Source organism: Acanthochromis polyacanthus, chromosome 16, assembly GCF_021347895.1.
Source record: "Acanthochromis polyacanthus isolate Apoly-LR-REF ecotype Palm Island chromosome 16, KAUST_Apoly_ChrSc, whole genome shotgun sequence".
Taxonomy (NCBI): Eukaryota; Metazoa; Chordata; class Actinopteri; family Pomacentridae; genus Acanthochromis; species Acanthochromis polyacanthus.
In genome coordinates this window covers 14,250,627-14,272,826 of record NC_067128.1, presented here as the reverse complement: position 1 = coordinate 14,272,826, position 22,200 = coordinate 14,250,627, and the positions used below count along the sequence as shown (strand labels likewise).

Sequence of the window (22,200 nt, the reverse complement as noted above, 5' to 3'; positions counted from 1 at the left end):
CCAGATCTATTTAGTAAAGAATTAGGCTTTTACCCAGAAGTGATCAACGGTGAGGAAATGGTAACCACATTTCCTTTTACCCCGAAACAACCCAAGCCCTGTAAAATAAAATGTAATTCTTCCGATGATTATGTAAGTGATTAAAAAAAATCTAAGGGAATAATGCTCGTATTTAATGATCTCGAGGAAGGTTTTTCGAACTATTTGACTTCACTCTGGAGGATTTTATTGGTGGAAAGAAATGTTGCATCCAACTTTCCAATGTGTTGATGGATTTTAATAAAGCTACAAAGCAGGAAGTGTAATGCTCATGAGAAGGTTCGTCGAGAAACAATAGGATGTGGTAGTTTATCTAAAGGGTGCTTTGTTTAGAGTGGCCATTGTGTGTGCATTTGATTTCCCATGTGTGCAAAAAGAATGAGAAACGAGTTGACATTTTTAGAGAGTGCCTCGTCTCTGATGCAATAAGTTAGTATGCAGTTTACAGAACACCCACGCTGTACCAGCATTCCCCTCAGCTATGAGTTGTGTCATTTTTGAGAACACAACCCATTAAAACTGTCACCACGTTGGTGTTTCCCTCTAAGTCGTAGTTTGACAAGAATCTAAAGTGAAAATCGTAATCTATATTTCAAATAATTCCATAAACTTGGAGCCAGAACCCTTTTGGAGAATGCCAACTGACAATTATGCAAGAAATATGTTTTGTTTTTCTGACAAAAGGAAGCATTGAATCCATTCTGGCTCATGTTCATGTGGTGTGTTGCCTTGCAGTCAAAACTGACTCAGTACGTAAGCCAAACATTTAACACTGAGAACAGCAAGAACCTCCTTACCTTCCCTCTGAGAGTTAAAGACATGTTCATGACCTGACCACTGACTTTTAAACGCCTGTCTATAGGGATGATAATGACTATTCCTTAAATGATTAATTGTTTGAATCAATTAAAAATATATTACCTAATAGAAAAGACATGCAGCTTAAGTGTCGAAAAATACTATTTATACTGTAATGGAGTTACAGGTGTGTTTGCTGACCGTCTGAAAGTGTTGAATCAAACAAGTGCAAATCCTTGTTGTCAAGCGACTAAATGTGACAGCTGTCTTGAAAAACTCTATAACATCAAGTTTTGAAAAAAGGCATCTGCTGGCTGTTTGGTTTAGCTAGCTAACTGAGTCTCATGCTCACACTAAACTAGGATTTTGATATACTAACATGGGAAGAGGGCTGAGAGTCTGTCAGTGGAGAGCAGCTCTAGATGCTAACGCTGCTGAACGCATGCTTCCAACAACATTTAAATTAAAGTCATGAGGTGTATTTGCGAAACTCTGCTCTGAGTCCAAACATGTTTTAGAAGTGGCAGCAAATACTGACAGATTTCTTGGACTGATAAAGTTGAATTTATGGAAATCTACTCCAGCTAAGCCGCTGTTTCGAGCAGCTGGACTAATGTTAACTACACCGAAGAAGTCACTCCATCTTGTAAATCAGCTATGAGGATTAGTCTGATATCAAACTGCTGTGAAGACATTGGTCAAGTACCAAAAGCTTGTAACAGCATGCAAGACTTTTTTTCCGATTTCAGAACATAACTTATTCAATCAAAGCACTTGTACTTTGTTCATTAACTTGAGACGTTTTGTTTACTTTGCTGAGTAAAGTAAGATTTTAATAGTAAAACAGATTAAAATACTTCTCCAAGTAAGGTGTTAAAAAGTAAAAAAAAAACACTTAGCTATAACATATAGGCAGGTTGGCCTTCTAGTTAGCATTCCAGAATAAACTATCTTTTGTTACTTGATTTTGAATGAATTTTCTCATCTATTCCTCCCTTCAAGACAAAAGAATAAGAAATGTACAAATGAATGAACATATTGCATTTATGTACATGTGCTGTTACAGCTTTGACCTTCACATGTTACTTCACAAGTCGAATCACGGAGGATCGCATGTTAGCTGAAAAGTATAAACTAAAAGTAATTTTGCCCTTGAAAATGTATTATCTTTGCTCAAGCAGTGTAGTTTGCCATTGATTTATAGCTTCATTTAAATGCTTTTTTTTTCTTTTTCTTTTGGTAAAAATGAGGCAATTTGTGTCTTAAGAGTGCCACATTTTTAAAGTGTTTACTTATATTACTGGGTCGGTAATCGAATGAGGCTGTTTCTGTCCCCAGAGTTCATTAGAGTTAGAAATGCAGTCTCTTACCATCAGTGGTTTCCTGTCCAGTGAGTGGGTCGCTGTCTTTGTAACTGTAGGCGGCGACCACCGAGACTTGGTAAAGCGTCTCAGGATTCAGACCTTCCAGCACGGTGTTTGTCACATGTCCTGGCACAGTTTTCTCTCCAGCCTCCTCAGAAAACAGTGATTTCCATCGAACTCGATACGTCTCCACGTTCCCAGGAGCTGCTGTCCAGGACACTGCAAAGCTGCTGTCAGTTACATCGCTGGTGATGAGGTCTTTAGGAGGGCCCGCCGCTGGAAACAGCAAGTAAAAGTATGGATTAATGAAAGGTACGGTACACAAGGACATATACTGTGTGCAAACACAGAAAGAATTATGTAATTCATTTCTTTTGGAGTTGAGATTAAATGGTTAGTGAAATAAATACATATTATCCTCCAAAGTTTATTCCCAGATCACAGCAGATGATTTGAAACTCAACTGAGTATTTTTTATTGTATAATGTCATACTGGCTGGAATACTCAAATGTCCTTTCCAGTTTTTGTCAGGTTTTTTGTTTTCTTTTAAAAATCCAGCTTCCTCTTAAAACAAAGGAACCATTTGGATGTGTTGGCAGATCAAATCACTTTTTTTTAAAAATGGAAACCATTAAAAGTCCATCCAGTGGACAGCAGAGATGAACAGCTCACCACAACTATAAAGGCCAGAGAAGCCTGGATAAACACTATGTGAAGAGCTGTCCAGTCTGAATATTTTAAGATGCTTCAGCTTCATTAGTGGGTGCAGAGCACTGGAAGACATGGAGGAGGAAAGACATAAAACACATGAGGAACCGGATGAACTCAAAGTGTCTACTGAGCCAACAGGAGAGATGAAATCTCCTTACTGTAGTTTACCAGACATCTTTACTTCATTATGTCATTACTATAGTTCTCCCGCTATAGGAAGATCGTAAACTGGCTACTTTGATATTCAACATTTTTAGCTTTTAGCTAGCAAGTCTCCAATTAGGCTTGTAGGAGACTGAATGTCTGTCTTCTATATGTGGGTTTTATGACACTGAGTATAATGCATTGAGAACCTAAGACTTGAAAGGAAAAGCTTTTTTACTTCCTATTTTTGTAATATTTTGTCAAGTTATACCAGGAGTCTCTTTGTGAAGAATCTTTAAAATGGACGCTTTGACCATAATTTTATTGTTGCTGAATTTTTCATGCTCTAAATTATTTTAGTTAAACTGCAGGTTTGTGTTCAACCTGTGAGATCATCCAACCAGTTGGGATTTCACTTATTAATGTATTCGTTTTAGGTTTTGAACCTCTGGCTAATTTGCACTTAAATTCAGATTTTTGAAATTCGTTCCTGATTTCAAACTTATTTTTAACAATAGAAATAATCATCATGTATAATGGACTTATTCTAATCAAACCTCCCTGATTTCTGAAATACTGATTGCAAATAATCCTTAAGATAATCAATTCTAATACTAGTTTTAATTGTTGGCTTAGGATTAGGCTTAGGTTTCCATGAGGTTTGCTGTGAATATTAATGGTCCAATCAAGCCATATTCTGTACATCCCATCTACCTCACATCAGATTTAATGAACAGATTCATGCTCCCCAGAGGATGCGGTTTTGATTTTCTCTTTCTTTTTTCTGTTTTTTTGGAATATCCAAAACATTCTATGGCTCCACTTTTAAAACAAACACATATTTACTTCCAATATACTTAACTAAACTTCACATTTTAAGCTGCATTGGCAAGGCACAAATGGACCTTACAGGAGCTGCTAACACTACTTTATCTTTGTTAACTAATCTTCATCATTTGCAAAAAAAAAAAAAAAAAAGAGGAAGATGCTTTTTCAACTTTCTGGTCAGAATACAACAAGATTTATCATAGATATCCATGATGATTAAAGGCCGAATATTGTATTTGGTCATTTAATGGAATATTCATGCTCCTCAGAGGATTCATCTTTAGGATTTTGGGACACCTGCTTCTATGCTACCCTCAGGACAAAATAGAAACATTAAAAACACTTTTCAGAGCATGAACAATTTTAGCACTATCCTCACTGGAAACTTAACATCCCTCGCTGTAGTAGATCAAGTGATTGAGCTCAAAGACAAATCATTCTGTTCGCGCCATCCACTGTAGGAGCTGCTAGCAGGATGTCAGACCCATGTCTCGGCTCAACTCAACCTTTTGACTGCTCAGGCACACAGAAGCCAAAATCCACACATATATAACTCCAAATATAGCTTTAAGAAAACCACAGTGGCTCATTTTACTTCACACAGTCATATGACCGCTTCCCTATAGAGACACTGCAGACCGCTGGAAATATTTGTGAATGATGGAAGAAGACGAGACGGAGGGGGATTGATGTCAAATCATAATTCTTCTTCAATGTAGACAACAGCATGTAGAGCGGAGGCGCTGGAAAGACAGAGTGGCAGTTTCCACAGTGTGATAATTATCACAAAATATTAGATCCAGCTATATAATCAAGAGAGTGCGCATGAAATAAATCACTTTCCAGCTTTCACCACCTGATACAGATCTTTGGAGAGAGCAGGAGAAAAGGAAAACACCAGGGTTTCAAAATGTTTATAGGCGGAAAAAGTGATTCTGGTCTGTATTTCATGTCACCAATATTAACAATACTTCACTTGTAAAAATGGCACTGGCCTTAGAGTCAAAATATGTGTTTGTGTGCACTGAAAATAAAGAGAAAAAAAAACAAATATATCAAATGAAACAAGCCTCACTGTTGTTGTGAGCAGCCCACTGATTTCCTGCCAGCTGATAGCGGAAATGCCATTTCAATCAGTCTGCTAAATGTGCAAAACATGTGGCCAGACAGAGAGATGAGCTCTGTTAGTGATATATGTTAAAGCAAGCTAAAAAACATGCAATGACTAGATACACCAAATTTTAAAAAAAATAATAATAAATCATTTATTCAGCAGATCTTTCACTTTTTAGTGGCATTGTGCAAAGGTCGCCTCTGACTAGGCCTTCAATTTGACAGTCAGTTATTTCTTAAAAAAAAAAAAGCAATTTTTGCTTTGAAGCTCAACTTGCAATCCTCTGTGCATATTTTTTTATTGATGTGCATATATTTAATAGTTTATTTTTGTCTGTTATTGCACATCTGCTGCTTGCCATCACTCAGTCGTCACTGCACAGACTACAGCTGCCATTAGAGGGGAGCTACCATTTGGTGCCATTTTTTATCTGTTTCAACAAGCGCTGTCTCTCAAAGCTGGAAGCCAAGTCTGGAGGCTTTAAAAAATAACAGCCGTCAGTTGGAGTGTGGAATATCTGGCAATCTGCAGGCGCTGTCTAAAACGCACTCAGACCTGTTTTTCCACAGTCAATCACAAAGGAAATCTGAGTAAAACCACATGAAATTTAATGCACTTTTGAAGATATTTCCACTACTAGACTCTATCTATCTATCTATCTATCTATCTATCTATCTATCTATCTATCTATCTATCTATCTATCTATCTATCTATCTATCTATCCATCCATCCATCCATCCATCCATCCATCCATCCATCCATCCATCCATCCATCCATCCATCCATCCATCCATCCATCCATCCATCCATCCATCGTATAATTACAATTTTTTTAGAGCTAGTATTGATTATTGGCTTCTAAACTTGGACTTTCTTATGACTTTCTTGTGGTGTCTCAACATAAAAAAACTGACCGTGTGACAGGACTGAACATTACAGAATCTCTAATAAATGACTGGTAGGATTATTGTGTCAGGAAAAAAAAGTTTAGGGTTAAATTCTTTAATGCTACTTCTCTACAGCGATGGTAAACAAAATCATTTTAATGTTATGGAATCTGAAATCAAGTTCCTAATTGAGGAGCACATAAAATCCCACAGAAAACAGCTGAGTCGTACTTACACGGTGCATTTATCAGCATTTATCTGGCAGCAGAAGTGATGTGACTGGTGTACTTTAACCTCAGTTGTCAGATCAAAAGAACCAGACACAGCAGGTTCTGTATTGAAGTGCAGCTCCGCCTCTGAGAAACAGCGCCGCGTCTCCAGCCTGCTTCTCTATGCTCTCTTATTTGGTGTGGCGGTTTCTGTGTCACGACTCGTTGCGGGACTCCATGCTGCTGAAGTCTCACAGTCACAGTGGAAAGTCTCTTGGCTGACGGCTTTGTGTAAACTTGGCTACTTGACATGCTCCATCTACCAGGAGCCATTTAAAGCACCTTGAAGTGACTAAGGTTTTCGTACGGGTGGCCCAGATGGGGAAAAAACCTTCACTGCGGCGGTGTTGTTGGTTCTACTGCACATCAGAGAAGAAATCTTGCTAAGTGATTCTGCAAGAATTTTCCAGTGTTTAGGCTCATTTCAGTGGGGACAAAGTTCAAGCTCATTGCTGCCATAACTGACCATTTTCCAGCCCGGATGGTCTGTCTTACCTGTATTTAAACTAACTAGCCTCAGCTAATCAAAGACTTTGTTATTCACATTTTCATAGCTGGCAAATATCTTTTTTGACCTTTCTTACTGATATCTATCAAGCTGATGTCGGGAATTTATATCCTGCACACAGCTCAATGGTGCATTTACAGTCCTCTTGAATTTTGTGCTATTTATTTGTCTGTATGCATCAAACACTCTGCCCCTTGTGGTAATAATTTGTCATTGGTATTGCATAATACAGTAAAATCCTGTTCGCTGCTAACTTAAACCACTGTGCAGTGTTTTGCCATCTGATTAGCACTGGATTCGTTTCTCATTCTACTGTCTCATCTGTACCTGAAACAACGCACCCACACCAAATCTGGGATGCAGCTGACAATTTTTGGCCAGATGTGCAGAAGTGTGAAAGCAGGCAGAGTCGGAACTTCACACTTTCTATTCTCTATCATTCTCATCTCCATTCACAAAGCCACTTTTGTTACTTTTTGTCCACACAACTAAGTGTAGCACTGACTTTAAAGACAGACCGTCCGAAAGAGCGGAAAGAAATCTTCAAACCACACAAAAGCCACAGAGCTGGCAAACAGAAATCAGTGAGGGAGTGGCGAATACAGAGGAGGAGACTGTGATGGCCGGCATTTCACCTCACCAATAAATCCATCAGAACAGGTATGAACATGTTAGATGTAGTTGGACACTGTACAACCTAGTTTTTTTTTAAGCATAATAAAACCTTAAAGGATACTGTTGTAATCAAGAGCTGTTAGTAAATTATCAGCATTCCAAAATTTAAAATAACCATAGACGCATTAAGAAACACACTAGTTATCTTTGAGTAATTCCAGACAAGGAGCGATTTGTAATACTGTGGAAGTGATTCTCCACAAAAAGCTAAAACTAGGACATCCGAACAAGTGAAAAGAAATAGAAAAGACTTAATTCAACCAATGACTCTGTATAAATTTTGAAATTAGCTTGCACATCTATAAACTAAAGCCAATATGGAAGTGACTTACACCTGCATTCTGTCTAACAATCAGTAGGGGGCGACACTTCTGATTACATAGAAGTCAAAGAGAAAATGAATCTCATTTAATTTGTTACCTGAACAAACATTTTCCTAATAACACAATGGTCTAAATCACTAGTTTTACATCTCCTTCAAAACGGCACATTGTTTGATTTGTAATTTATTGTCTCATTTAGAGGAAAAAAGACAATAAAGCAGAATATGCTTTAGGGCTCGTTTATCAAGGTCTCACTGAAGTCCATCACTTGCTCATCAAATTCAAATGACAACCACCAAATTCTAAATGTGAGGCTCTGAGGCAATCAACATCCCCACATCCATCTTTTATATACAGTCCATGGACTAAAGTTAATATCGAGAAATTCTCCCTTTTTTAGCCTTTTACCAAAATCCATCAGTTATGAATGCTGCCAAAAATCTGCAAAACTTAGCAAACAAAGGGCACAACTTGAATCATGGCTAGCCCGAAACAAGAGCTAAAGCACTTCCCAGCACCACACTGAAGATTAACACATTCATTCTGATCATTGGTGCTACCAACCATTCAAGGTATTATGTCAGCTTAACAGAAGATTTACCATTTGGATCAAAGTATCTTTCTTCACTGCTGTTGATGGAAGACATAAAGGAAACATGTCTGAAATCTTCTGAGCACAGTTTATAGATCACTGGTTTTACAAAAGCGTAGCACCCTCAGAGGGAAAGATTAGTTCACAGCCAGTCTGCACAGCGAAACCACAGCACTCTTGTATATTTTTTCCCATTTAAAACTGTATCGCCTTCATGCAACAATTGAAGAGATGTCTTTTATTTTTTGGCCAAAATGTAATGTTTGGTCTTTGATCACAATTCTAAACTGGAACCCAAAGTGAGATCGAGTGTGTTTTCAGCCAGATTCGTCACAGGAATACTAAGCCAAGCTGTGAAGCCAGACCAACAAGTCTTAGTATCACCTGAACTGCAACCCTAACATCACCTGTATACCTGATAACACACTCAGGAAGCAAAAGCTGCAAAGAAACAAACTGTCTATTGAAGGCTGGTGTCCAGCATGCCAAAACCAACAACTACAATCACAAAAAAAATGAACTTATTAAAAGCATCCAAACTCCTTTTAAGACCGTTTGTATGTATTTCTGGACTTTATGAGGCTGAAGTTTTGGGTTTAATTAAAGTTTAAGTCATGACAATATAAAAGGACACACTTAAAGATCATGAACATGAAAGTAGAAAAAAGTGTCTGGAAAACCTCTTCAAACACACCTCATCTTTCCCATTGTGCACATTTTCGGCATTTATTTCCATTTGTTTTTACTGTTTAGGAGAGGTTTTTCAGTGGCCTGTGGAGGCTATTCAAAATGAATTACATAATTTCAAAGATGCACGGTCATCAATCTGACAATAAGTGCGGCTGTCGTGACTCCTAAAAGTTTTCCATTTCACAGCAGCGTCACACTACACCCGTCGCACATTCAGGAAGTCCTGGTTAGCGTCAGCTTTTTGACGGTCATCCAGATGAGCATTAAAACTAAAGGAGCTGTTCTGAAAGCAGCTCCTTTATATATCAGCTGTGGACAGGTTTACACCACACAACTGGGCAAGATGGACCACATTTATACAAATGCCACTGGACTTTATTCTGGGATCAACTGTGTCACTGTTTGAACAAATTAGAAAGCGACCCTGCAGCATTCATGCAGTAGTTTGGCCAAGAAGTAGCTTTGATATATCACAGAAAACATTGCAAGCGACTAATTTTGGCATGAAGATCAGTTTTCCATTTTAGCCTCCATTTGGTCATAAACGGAAATCTCCTGCGCACAAATGAGGCCCGGATGAAGCTTAACATGGGCTCTTACTGTAAAATAAGAGTTTTTACAATGAGAAAAAGTGAGCTCACTGGTTTTACTGTGGGTACAGTATCAGCACAGCAGTTTTCCGCTGCAGATCTGAACAAATTTAGTAATGAGGAACTCCTGCCAGCTGCCTCTGATGTGGGCCAAAACCAGGAATTTCTGGACGCATCCTCGCACTCAACCAGACCGTGAATGCAACACGGCAGAACAAGTACACTGTGGCGTGCCAGTAAACACCTAACACAACAACCTGAAGCATTGGAAAAAGAGAAAAAAAAACAAACAAACAGAGACAGGTTGTATAAATTTGCATGGCACAGCGACCGGAGAGGCATCTGGAGGCTGTGCAGGCCGAAACACACAGACTGCGGACAGCGCTATTAAATTCCAGGCAAGCCCTTACAAGGTGGAATGAAGTGAAGAGAGCAACAAAGACAGACAGAAAGAAAATAACACGAAGAGACAACCAAAGACGGTATGAAGAGAGACGCATAGAGGGAAGTGGAAAGAGAGAACCAGACACATGGAGGCCGATAGAATGGAAGGGAAGTGGGAAAGACATGCAGAGAGACACATGGAGACGGACACACAGACAGAAACAGAGACGGAGACAGGAATGAGTCAGTCTTCCCTGCTCCTCCTAACCTTCCAGCCTTGCTCTCAGCTGGGTTACATTCCTGTCCGGTCTTGCTGTTCCTCATCTTTACCTCTCAGGCTGCGTGGCTGGCTGCTCTGTCCACTGTCGCTGTTAATGCGCATGCTTTAACGAGCTAAAAGTCCATCCACTCTCACAAATCAAAAGCTGCTTAAATCCATCCATGCTACAAAGAAGTCAGCTCTGTTATTCTGCAGTATTATCAAAGATATATCCAATTCTATTATTTTGCATCTATTGAGATTTAGAAAGTGGTGGATTCGTCATGGATAGCAAACATAAGGACGGAGGGGAATGTGACATAAAAGCAGGGATGTTGCAGTTACATGGTCTGTGTTTTTTCCTTTCAGTCCACCAGGATGAGTCGCTGTAGCTCATTTAAATTTCACTCAGAAATTTTGCTCTTGTCTGGAAGTCTCTGTGTGGACCATCTGCATGCAGCCCAAAATTTATGATGCCAATACATGCCAAAAAACATGCATGAACACGTCTTTCTATGCAGACTTCTGATATGGTATAAACAAACCGGAGCGTATTTGCATATTAGTCCAGAATAAACTAAATGTTTGTTGTTTTTATATAGCTTTTTTTGTTACAAATTTTAAAAAAAAATGTTCATTTGGGATGAAATGTTTCCCTTTACCATGTAAGCAGTGTTGCATGTCATTCCTTCGAACTCCTCCGATGTTAGCAAGAAAAAGCCAAGAATAAGTCAACTTGCATTTTGAGAAAGTGCAACCATTTTACCTTTAGTTTCTGATGTTCTATCGCTCTAATGATTCAGCAACAAAATATTCAGTAGATTAATTAATAACGAAAATGTTTCCAGTCCTGTTATAAACGCCATCCAGTTTTGCAAAATGACTTCTTGGTTTAACTTGAAGATCTCTAGTAACTGCAGATTTACAGCTTCTCAAATGCACTCACATTCAGTTCCACCTCCAACTGATACGGTTAAATCAGGGGTTTATTCACAGTGTTCTGATCTCTTGATGCCACTGTATTAGCTGCACCAAATCCCATTTTTCAAACTCATCTGAAGACTAAGCTTGTCTTAGCCCCACTATAAATCTATTTAAGATATTCTTACCCCAGTGTGTCAAGTGTTCTCACAACTTAAAGGAATGATCGTCAAACCAGTTTTAAATCTGTTTGAAAACTGGATAGCCTCTTCACGCCATCCTTCTTTTTCCCTTCTTTGCCACATCTCTCTGCTCTTATTCTGACTGTTTATTATTATTCTCCAGTAACAACAAGCCTGACCTTTAAAGCTTTTCTGGGTATTGAAAGTAGAACCACTTCTAATATTTTGCTCCGAAGCAAAAGAAAACCACTTTAAACACAGACTCGCATTAAATGTTTGCCGGGTTTGTTTTTAGAGCCCTTGTGATGATTTGGTTGTCTTCCAGGGTTTAGTCACAGCAATTACCGTAAAACCTCAAACATTAGCTGTGGTTGTTGAGACGTACAGTCATAATAAAAACGCATGATCGCTTAATCTGGTGGGATCACGGCAGCGGCTGCAAAGGAATCAGAAGACAGAAGACTTTGGACGTTTGTTTTTTCATGTTTCTGAGAAAGTTATTTTGTGATTTCTTAAGTTTGCAAAATAAAAGTCTTTTACTTCATAAATTTGAACTTAAGAAATTCTTTGATGATCACACAAAGTATCACAACTTTAAGTCTGCCTAGTTGTCCTTCAGATAATATCTTACTTCTTTTAAAGTCCTTTTATTGTCACTATTACAGCTGCACCAACTTCTTATTGTTGCACTCAATCTGTTAAGTCTGGTTAATTGTAAATTGTAAAACAACCAAATACGTACATTATAAGTTCTGAGAAACCAAGACTTCAACGATCATATTTTTGGTTTATCTGAAAACCAGCCCAAAGGAATGAAGAGTAGATCTGTCTATGCTGATGTCAATTTCTCTTCTTTTAAATGTACATACAAAGTTACCTACTACAAGCCATATCTGGAAATCTGGAGAGAAAATACAGCTGCAACTTGAAAAACATGAAAAATGACTATGCAGTGGATGAAATATTTGTTCAACCTGACGATGGAAACCTTTGAAGAATCTGACAATACCTTTAAATATGATTAAGCGCTGCTACCAACACCGCTGGGATTTTAGAAGATTGATGGGCATTTATTTTTCCCGGCAGCTGCCATAGTAACACAAGAGAGGCCCAAACTGGGGCTATGAGCAGACCAAAAAGGTGAGTGTGTCAGAGCTGTATTGTATCCAAAAAACTTCCATCATTACCTTGACTGGAAAAAAAAAAGGATCAGTAACAATTTGTCTTTCTAAGAAGTCCTTGACCAAGACAATGAACTCCCAGCTGCTTCGGTGGAGCAGCAAAGTAGAAAACTGTGTTTGTACTGGGCAGCTACCACGATTAGAATTAGTGAAAGAAACTGAGAGTGAAGTATGCTCAAACAATTTTCCTTTCAAAGATGATTTACCGCATGAAATTATTGCTGCATCTCCACTTGTGTTCTTTTTTTTCCTGCGGTAGGCAAATTGAGTCAAACCTGAGTCAGAGAACCTGAAGATGCCACAAATTTAGGTGTAATGCCTTTTTTCCACCCTCAAACAAGTAAGGGAAAATGGAACAAAGATTGAAATGATTCCCTGTAACCCTGCACTACCGGAATAGGCAGAGAAGACTGCAAGCAAAAGGGCAATGTATGCAAAAACCTCAAGGCACGGAGCCAGTTCATAGTTTTGAGATAAAGTCATGGTACAGCAAACACTGTAATGGGAACAATATTGTAAGCCACGAGGGCGTGCATGGGTGGCAGTGGGGAGGCATAAATCCATCTGAGAGCCAGCTGGGTGTTTCATGTCAAAGAGGTGCGAGCTGGGATAAATCCTGTCTCTTTTTATAAACCGTCAAAAAACTGAGCAAAAATCGCCTCAGATGACAAGCAGCTGCTCCGTGTGAAGGTGTGGAAGCACCAGGCACGGTAAGAAATGCAGTTGCCATGGTAGAGAGGAAGAAATTTTGTTTATTTCCAGCTGTGTCCTCTGTGTTTTGGCTCAAGGTTTATAATCTTAAGTGTCTCTGGAAGATACACGATTCCTCCCTAAAAGACGTAAAACTAACAGCTCCTGCTGGAATCCACAAAACATCACAAACGTTTCATTATGTCACCGTTTCGACCCCAGGGAGTTGTTCCTTCAGGGCAAAATATCTCCAGTTTACTTTCCTTATTTGTTGTTTATCACCTTTGAGAACATCTCGACCCACTTCTCTCCCTGAGCTGTCCGTGCTTCTGTCTGTTTTTCATTCCTTTCCCTGTAAGGCAGGACAGATCTGAAGAGGAGCTCGATGGGTGGCAGGTTGTACTAACACTGCGGGGTTAAGAGTTCACTTTTCACTGGGGTCAAAAATGTGTGGACTCCTGGCACTCCCAGGCAATTTTGGAAGTCAAGCAAACGCCAAATGGCAGATGAAAAACACTGTGGACAATCAAAGTCACTGCGGATGTCAGAGTAGAGTCTGGCTTAGTTCCATTGTTCTTTTTCCAGGAAGACAAAGAGACAGCTTGGACCCAGAATGTTTTAATCATCCCAAACGTTTGTGATTTTAAGGTGCAATTAGATTTTTATCGTTTTTACTGTCTCGTAGTACAAACAAAATCATCACAAGATGTCCGTAGGCACCTGTTGTGGATCAGAAGCAGTGACTCAACCGTTACTTAACCAACTACTCACATTTCTGGGCTTCATATTTTAACTTGGTTCATGTAGTTCTTACTTTTAAGAACTTCTGTTGACCATTCTCTGTTAACCCTTTGGACCCTTGGCTGCTTTTAAGCCCCATGCATACTGTTACAGTACTGCATATGGCTTACTTCTTAGCTACCATTTACAAGCAAAGACAGGATCGGTGCAAGTGTTAAAGAAGGTAATGCAGATGCTTTAAAGCACATATTCAAATTGAAATATTTTTGTGGGGTAGCTTTGCATAGCCACAGGTTTTCGGCAAACAACAAACATCTGTGAATGAATGTAAATCCGAGCTATAGTATGACCTGAAAATGTATCGACAGTGTCTTGCTTAATTTAGCATGAATATGTTTTAAGTTTTGGGACTACATTTCATTTCATGCTTTGGCTGATTCAAACTTTAAGGGCAATGTTGCCACATGTTGGGGGCGGCATGGCTCAGTGGGTAGAGTGGCCGTCTTGCAACCGGAGGGTTGCCGGTTTGATCCTCGGCCCGTCGTGTTCATGTTGAGGTGTCCCTGAGCAAGACACCTAACCCCTAATTGCTCCTGATGGGTTGTGGTTAGCGCCTTGCATGGCAGCTTCCGCCATCAGTGTGTGAATGTGTGAATGTGACGTATCATGTAAAGTGCTTTGGGTACCTTGCAGGTGGAAAAGCGCTATATAAATACAGACCATTTACAGAAATTATACACAAGCAATTGGTGTTGGACGTAACAAATTTAAAAAGTCAATTATCATATATTTGAAATGTTATTATTTTGCATTACTATTGCTCTATTTTTAGTGTCTTTTAATGACCTGAAAGACTCCTCACCTACATATCCTACCTGAGCAGAAAGAGAAAACAAGAAATGTCCAGCCTTCATTAACAAACACAAGAGCCATCCAGTGCCTGGTAATACGACAAACAAGCCAAGAGCAAATGTCAAAGTAGCTGATCGTTACTGGGATTAGAAACCATAAAACTAGTCTATTTCAGATTATAATTCTTTCCATTTCTTGTGTGACTACATTGCTGTCCTACAGAAATGTTTGCTTTTGTTTGTATTTTATTGACCACCTTCTGAGGAAACCAAAATTTTTATCTCATTAACATGTTGGATACTTGTACACTAGATTAACAGAAGTTATATTGGGGTGATGGATAGAACAAAATGATGACTTTGTGTATGAGCTATCACAATATAATAATATGATTTCATTGTTTGTATTTGTACAAAAAGCTTAACTAATGGTGAGGAAAAATTGTGTTTGGATTGTGCTTTCTTTCCATCCAGTTGTGTACAATTATAGCAAAGAAAACAAGGCAAATTAAGGATCATGATAATTTCAAGACTTATTTTGAATAACGTTTGAGAGAAACTGCTATCACTGGACTCAGTAACTTGCACTGTTTCCACTAAAATCATTTATGTAAAATGCATCAAACTGAAAACTGCATTTACCTTCTTTGGTGGTGCCTTCAGTCTGCAGCGGCACTCCAGAGCCGGACTGGTATTCAGGAGTGACAATGACCAGGTAGGTGGTTTTGGGCTGAAGCTCCTGCAGCACAGCTGTTGTCTCTGTACCCAAGGTGGTTGTCTCCATCCATGAGCTGCCATCTCTAACTGATTTGTAGGCTAGTCTGTAGCGAGTGACGTCTCCTGGAGCTGGCTGCCACGACACTCTGAAGCTCTCCGTTGTCTCTTCAGATACTCTTAAGTTGCGCACAGAGCCTAGTTCTGCAAAACATGTGAGAGAGTTAGGGTTTTAGAAGGAACATTCACCTGCCCACAAAATGAAGGCATTTCCCAACTCTGTTTGTGTATATAACTACCTTCTAAGGTGGTCTCATAGTCGGTCAAAGGCAAGCTCTCCCCTTTTTCATAATGGGCATAAACGCTGACTTCATAGCGGGTGAGAGGGGTGAGGTAGGGAAGGATGGTACTGAGGCTGTCCCCAGGCACGGACATGGACATATAACTGGCATCGGCGTCACCTGCTGGCCTGAACTGAACAACAAAGGACTCGACGTTGTTGGCATCTATCGCCCATGAAGCTCTGAAGCTTCTGGGGGTGATCTCTGAGAAGGACAGGGACTTTGGTTGGATCAGTTCTAGAGGAAAAGGAAAATAAAAAAATAAAAAGTTAGGATTTTTAATAAGGTACACAGCTGGTATTTTCACAGAAAACATGTTTTCACATTGTAGATGTTAAAAATCAAAGTACACTGGGATGAAAAACTTCTGAGGAGAATGCTTCTGATGAAAATAATCTTGTTGAATCAAACCACTTATTTTTGATTATATATCATGATGTTTTCACAATGATCTGGGTTTAGGTGAGATTAGTCAAGTTTCATTGGTAAGAAAAACAAGATACTAGACAACAGACTTAACTTTCCTAAGCTTTACTTTTTAGGGTATAATAATAAGGTCCTTAACCTCTTTGAATTGATATCACAGAAATCTTTGTGAAATGAAGCACCAGTCTTGTATGATCCACAACTGGATGAACATGAACTTCCATTGATGAGCACGACAGAACAACGTCAATAACATTCGAACAAAAATTCCAAAAAACAGTCAAATATTCTAAAACTGCATCACTGTAAGAGCTGTTTCCATGTTACCTCATGCAACAAAACCATGAGGATTTCATCAATATGGCTCATAGTTTGTGACTTTCCAGCAACATTGTGAAGCAGGCAGTCCGAGGGAAAAATGGTTTTCAGTGACAACAGTAACAACATGGAAATATACAGCAGTGAAGAGATTTCATTTGTTCAAGGAAACTGTCCAGAGCTTGACAGACGACTTAGTGGAAGCACTGAGTTCTTCCACATTAAGAAGCCACAACAGCTCAGCTCTGCTGCAGTTGACTGGACTGAGATCTTATGCTGCTGGAAGGTTTTACAATTTTTGCTTTACAATCAAGTGTCTTTGTAACCGAAGATTTTTCCAGGAGGCCAACATTTTCTGCTGGAGCGGTTTGATGCACTTACAGCCAGCCATGTTTTCTTATTTTGAAAAGTCTTGATTTACCCAGCAGTAAGGACCAAGTAGTCATACTTAAGGACTAGGCTGTAGCTTCTTCATGCAAGCTTATTTTTTTGTTAATTTGTTTAGTTTTCTGAGGTTTTATTTTCTTTTGACAACTACTATTGTGGAAAACGAGTTCTTGGATATAGACAGTGACCTCCAAGAACACATTTTATGAACGAAAGAAATGTTAAATGTTAAATCTTGTGGAACAGAAGCTAGTCTGAAGGAGGAATGACCTCAGCTCTTAAATGTGATTTTCATATTCATAAAATGTGGAACATGGCACTGTGCAGTTATTGGCAGAATGGAGTGACTGTGGCATACACAGTACTTTTTGTGTCATGATTTAATGTTTGACGACTCTATATAGTGGAAAAACAGATCTCTACATAAAGTCTGGTTGCCTTTAGATGTGTGTGAGTTGCTAAATGTGTTGTATTCCCACAATTTGAGCTTTGAACCAACACAACTCTGACTAATTTATTCATTTAGCTATCCTTTTAAGGACTCCATATTTTTTTTCCGACACGAGCACATTACTTTAAACAGCTGGTTAACAGGCTGAGACTTGCATCATCGATCCACTTCAGTATTCCTCGTGGAAAACATAAAGCAGCCCTGCAATTAATATTTCTGAATGTCTTTCAAGCTATACTCCAAGGCTGTTGCCCACAGAACATTGAAGGCAGATGGCAGAAAAATACAGATCGCAAACTGTGACGCTAATTGGAAAAAGTGGCTTTGCACAATAGAAAAAAAAAACATGATTTTCTTGCAGTCGGAAGGAAATGAAGGTTGAAGAGGGCAGACCTATACGTCATTGAATAAAGACGTACAATCCACAAGCCATCTGACAGCTCGATCATTCAAACACCAGCCGGAGGGCGGCTGCTGTGAAAGAGCTCACAGTGACAGCTCTTTGAACCATTGTGTTGACTGGAAGCTGTGACTGTGATGTTCATTCGTGCTCTTGCACACTTCTCTTTGTTGACATAAAGTCATTATTATATAAGAATTATATAATCGGCAACCAAAGTTAGTGTGAGTCACATTTAACACAGGCAGACCTGGAAGCTGTTTTTGGCAAATACTGCAATTGTTATTTGTCTTTTTAAGTGGCTGAAACAGCAAGTAGCCGTTTTAACTTGTTGACACTGGACTACCACATGTGTGAGACTAGCTGATGATTTTAGCACAAAGAATGCATTTAAAAGTTGAATTTTGAAGACGAATATGTGACAAACAGCACACCTGACAATCTGTATTCTCCTGATGTGGTAATACTGAGACATCTGGCGCTCGGGCTACGTTTCAACAAATGCAAACACATCTCTGCAACCAGTATTTGACCCAGTTCTACTATTTCCACATGCAGGAACTCTCCCTGCCCTTGAAAGATCAAAAGGTGGACATATGTTTTACACATTGAAGCAAAAAGAGGGTTTAGTTGAAAAAGACACGCTTTGAAAAGTGACATGAAAGTAATTGTGTGCATATGGGTGACTGATGGTACTACTATTCTCCACCATGAAGGGTAGCAGAGTTATATCTCACTGCTACAGTAATTTATTGTTAAATGTTGTCTGGCTTACTACGAAAGCTACAAACAATACTTGGTTACGGTTAGTTTTGCAGCATTGAGTAAACAAATACATTTTAGGTTATTTCTAATTATTGTCCTGAGTCCACAGTGTGATTAAAAGCATTATCATTGCTCCTAGCATGGCTTACAAATGAACAAAAGCAGGTTCAGACAACCGTGTTTGATTACATTATGCTGAGAAGGCTGTAGTTTGGACTGGAAAAACCTGAAAAACGAACAACATATGTGTAACTAAGGGAAGATAAATCAGTGATAAATCTCTTAAATTAACCCCAGATTGGAGACCAACAAGCCCCAGAACTTGCTATGCATGTTTTAATGCTGTATATTTTCATCACTATGTGGACACAGCAGCAAATTCAGATAACGAAGCTGACTCATTAACAAATGCTTCATGGTTGGTATGAGGGTGATTTTGGTTTTAGTCATCTTGTCCCAACAATTAAACAAAACATATATGAGTCACTGGCATGCAATTTTTCAAGCTACCTCCACTCAAAAATAATTCATACAACAAAAATCACTGCAAAATTAAACCACTTCTCATAATTTCATCCAATGCAAATGATCTGAATGCAAAGCATTTCTTGTGACATGGTTTTCAAATTAAACATTTGCTGTCACTGGTGTTGCTCTTAGTCATAATGTCCATGATTTATCTAAATAACGCTGTTCAGTACATTAAGAAAGAAAGAAAAATATGAAGGACAATGTGCATTAATGGCCAAGTCTGGAGACATTTACTGAAATCAATCATGACATAATAAATCTGTGGCACACTGGTGCTTTCTGAAGCATTAATTTTCTAAACAGTACTATCTAGACCAAGATTAACATGTCTACGTGGGCTGAACTGGCCTCCTTTCATCCACAAGCCCATTTCTACAACCTTTGGCCCAGGACTACATACTATAGAGTGCTAATGATTAAACCCTGAAACAACAGCAGGTTGCTCAAAAAAAGCCAAATAATGAGCAGTGTCATCCACATAGAGGATTAAAGCCATGTTACTTACGCCTTTGGAAGATCTTGCGGAGTTCCTGCTCAATCCTCAGGCAGATGGATTGTGTGAGTTCTTTGGAAATTCTCTGGAAGGCATCAAAGTCTTCTACGGTGTACACATGGGTCTCTGAAGGTGTATTGGCAATGGCCTCGAGCTCACTTCGTACAGCATCCTTAACGCCCACGGCGAAGATCTCCACATCAGAGTTCCTCAGCTGGGTGGCCGGTTCCCGGAACGCGTCGGATGATTTTCCATCGGTGATGAGGATGGTGACACGGGGAACGTTGGCACGTGCACCTTTGCTGGCCTGGAAGATCCTCTCCCTCACGTATTTCATGGCCCTGCCGGTGTTGGTGGAGCCACCACGATATGGGAAAGTCCTCACAGCCTTGACCACAGCATTCAGATCGTGATGCGTATTGAGGTAGAACTCAGTGTGAGGGTCCCTGCTGTACTGGACCAAACTGATCTGAACCTTATTCGGCCCAATGTCAAAGGTGTTTACCAACACCTCGAGGAAAGCTCTCACTTTAGCAAAGTTGGACAGACCAATGCTGTAGGATCCATCAACCAGGAGGACAACATCAGCCTGCACATCCACGCCAAGCGAACACTCTGAATGCCAAAAAAGCAGAAAACAAAGTTGTATTTAACAGTCAAACTCCTTATACTTTATTGACACAGCATTGAATTAAATCTGAAGCTGTTTATCTTTAGGAAAATTTGCTTGCTGGCAAGCTAAAGACTTGTGTGATTCATACATCTGTTTGTGAGCAAGTCCTGCTGGTTATTGTACTGTACATGGTTTATATAACGCAATATCAATTAAAATTTTGTTTAATTATTGTGAATGTCAGACTTGAGTGGATGTGATATATCCAGATTCTTCTTTTTTCTTTCAGGTACAGAGGAGAACAGAGTCTTTAAGTTGTGGTCAGTTACATGAAAAGATTCATTTCGATCTCGAGCAAAAGGCAGGAAACACTTAGCTTACCATAAAGACATAGCTAGCTAACAATGACTCTTCATATCAGTGGGAAGGGAGGGACTTCTGTTGTAGCAAAAATATACTAAAAGGTCAAAATGAACCTGTAAGGACACTCGTAGCCTCTATATTTTGAACCCACCTAGTGAGACTTGAACTGGCTGCGTCCTCTGCATGACGGTGATGGGCTCGCTGGGTGTGAGGTCCTTCATGGCAAACAGACTGATCTGGTACTCTGTGTCTGGAGAAAGCTCTCTGGCCACCACTGAGGTCTGAGTTGGACCCACGTACAGATCCTGCCGCTTACTGCCGGTCATCATGGGGATCATCTCAATTTTGTATCTGGAAATGTCTCCTATGGAGGCGTCCCAGGTGAGCCGCATGGACTTGGATGCCACCTCCAGGACTCGGAGGTTAGAAGCTGGCTCAACGACTGTGAAGGTCAGAATAGTTTTCAAATTAATTAAATACTTTTCCAGACTTAAGAAATATTTATCTAGAGGCAGGAGACAGTTAGCTTAATGTAGCATAAAGACTGGGGACAGTTTTACAGATTATATGAAGTATACAGCGTGTTAACTAGTGAGCATTTTTATGCTAAGTAAAGCTGTAGACTGTATATAAAAAATGGATGCAGAGTTCTGCATTTGGATGTCACAAAACCTTACGTCATAAGTGAGGGATTCTGACTGAGAGCTTAAGGCTGCTATGAACACTAATGTGGCAATGAATTATCAATCAGACGGTAGCCCCGCCCCAAAGCAAACCTTGTTTTATTGTTTATTTTACTCTAAATGAGAACATAATTTGTAAAGTGATCAGAATGTTGTCTAGAGTGAGACGTCAAAGTAGCAGCTGATGCAATAAGCACCTTGTGAAAATGCTTGCCGAGGTAATAAATTAAGAGAGAAGCAGAATAATTTTCCTGAAGATTTCTATACAATCAGGCTTCTTTTTGAAACCAGGGGAGTTGCCCCTGGTGGCTGTTAGAAATAATGCAGCTTTAAGGCACCTCTGTATTGGTCTTACTTTTAGACCCAGAGGCTACATCCAATTACATCTAATTAGGCTGGTTTCCATAACAGCTTTAAAGCAAATAATCTAGGCTGCGTAGCAGAAATGTAAACTGTGTTGCACATGGTTCCACAGAGCAGAAGAAGACAGAAACAAAACCACATATTTGCCAGCTGCAGAAAACAAAGGAAGAAACTAAATTTGGCCATTTACAAGAGAAAAGTAGAGGGAAGTCCCCTGTAATTCATGTCAGTAATAGGCATATTTCATGCAGTCTAGGAATGAAGACAGTGATAGAAGCGGAAACAGTTGATCAGTCACATTAGCTAAATGTTTGTTACATCAGAACTGTTTTTTGAAAAGATGTCTGCATCCCTATCAAACGTATTAACTCTTTTTTCAAAATTAAAAGCCACCTTAACTGATTGTAACAATTTAAAAAGGCTTCTTTATGTTTTGTTTCTAATAACTACTTCTAATGCAATACATTATCAAAACATGGTCCGTGTATAACTATTCTTTTAAATTCGTGAAAAAGGATGTTGGAGGGCAAGACGGCAATCTTAAAAAAATGTAGACTTTTGCACTTTTACATGCACTTAAGCAGCTAAAAAAATTTGTTTTGACCACAT

General features: G+C 39.3%; 1 protein-coding gene across 5 annotated transcripts in view; it reads right to left on the bottom strand.

The window, feature by feature from the left end:
• Positions 1–22,200, bottom strand: part of col12a1b (collagen, type XII, alpha 1b) — a 153,979-nt gene that overhangs the window by 115,069 nt on the left and 16,710 nt on the right. For 4 of the 5 annotated variants that reach the window (XM_051960984.1, XM_051960981.1, XM_051960985.1 and 1 more), the window contains exons 7-11: positions 20,697–20,987; positions 19,582–20,184; positions 15,757–16,035; positions 15,386–15,661; positions 2,208–2,477 (exon numbers count right to left, since the gene is read on the bottom strand). The exons of the other annotated variant lie outside the window; for it this stretch is intronic. In XM_051960984.1, coding sequence (XP_051816944.1) covers positions 2,208–2,477; positions 15,386–15,661; positions 15,757–16,035; positions 19,582–20,184; positions 20,697–20,987 — 1,719 coding nt within the window. The remainder of the gene's footprint in view (positions 1–2,207; positions 2,478–15,385; positions 15,662–15,756; positions 16,036–19,581; positions 20,185–20,696; positions 20,988–22,200) is intronic. 5 annotated transcript variants of the gene reach the window in all.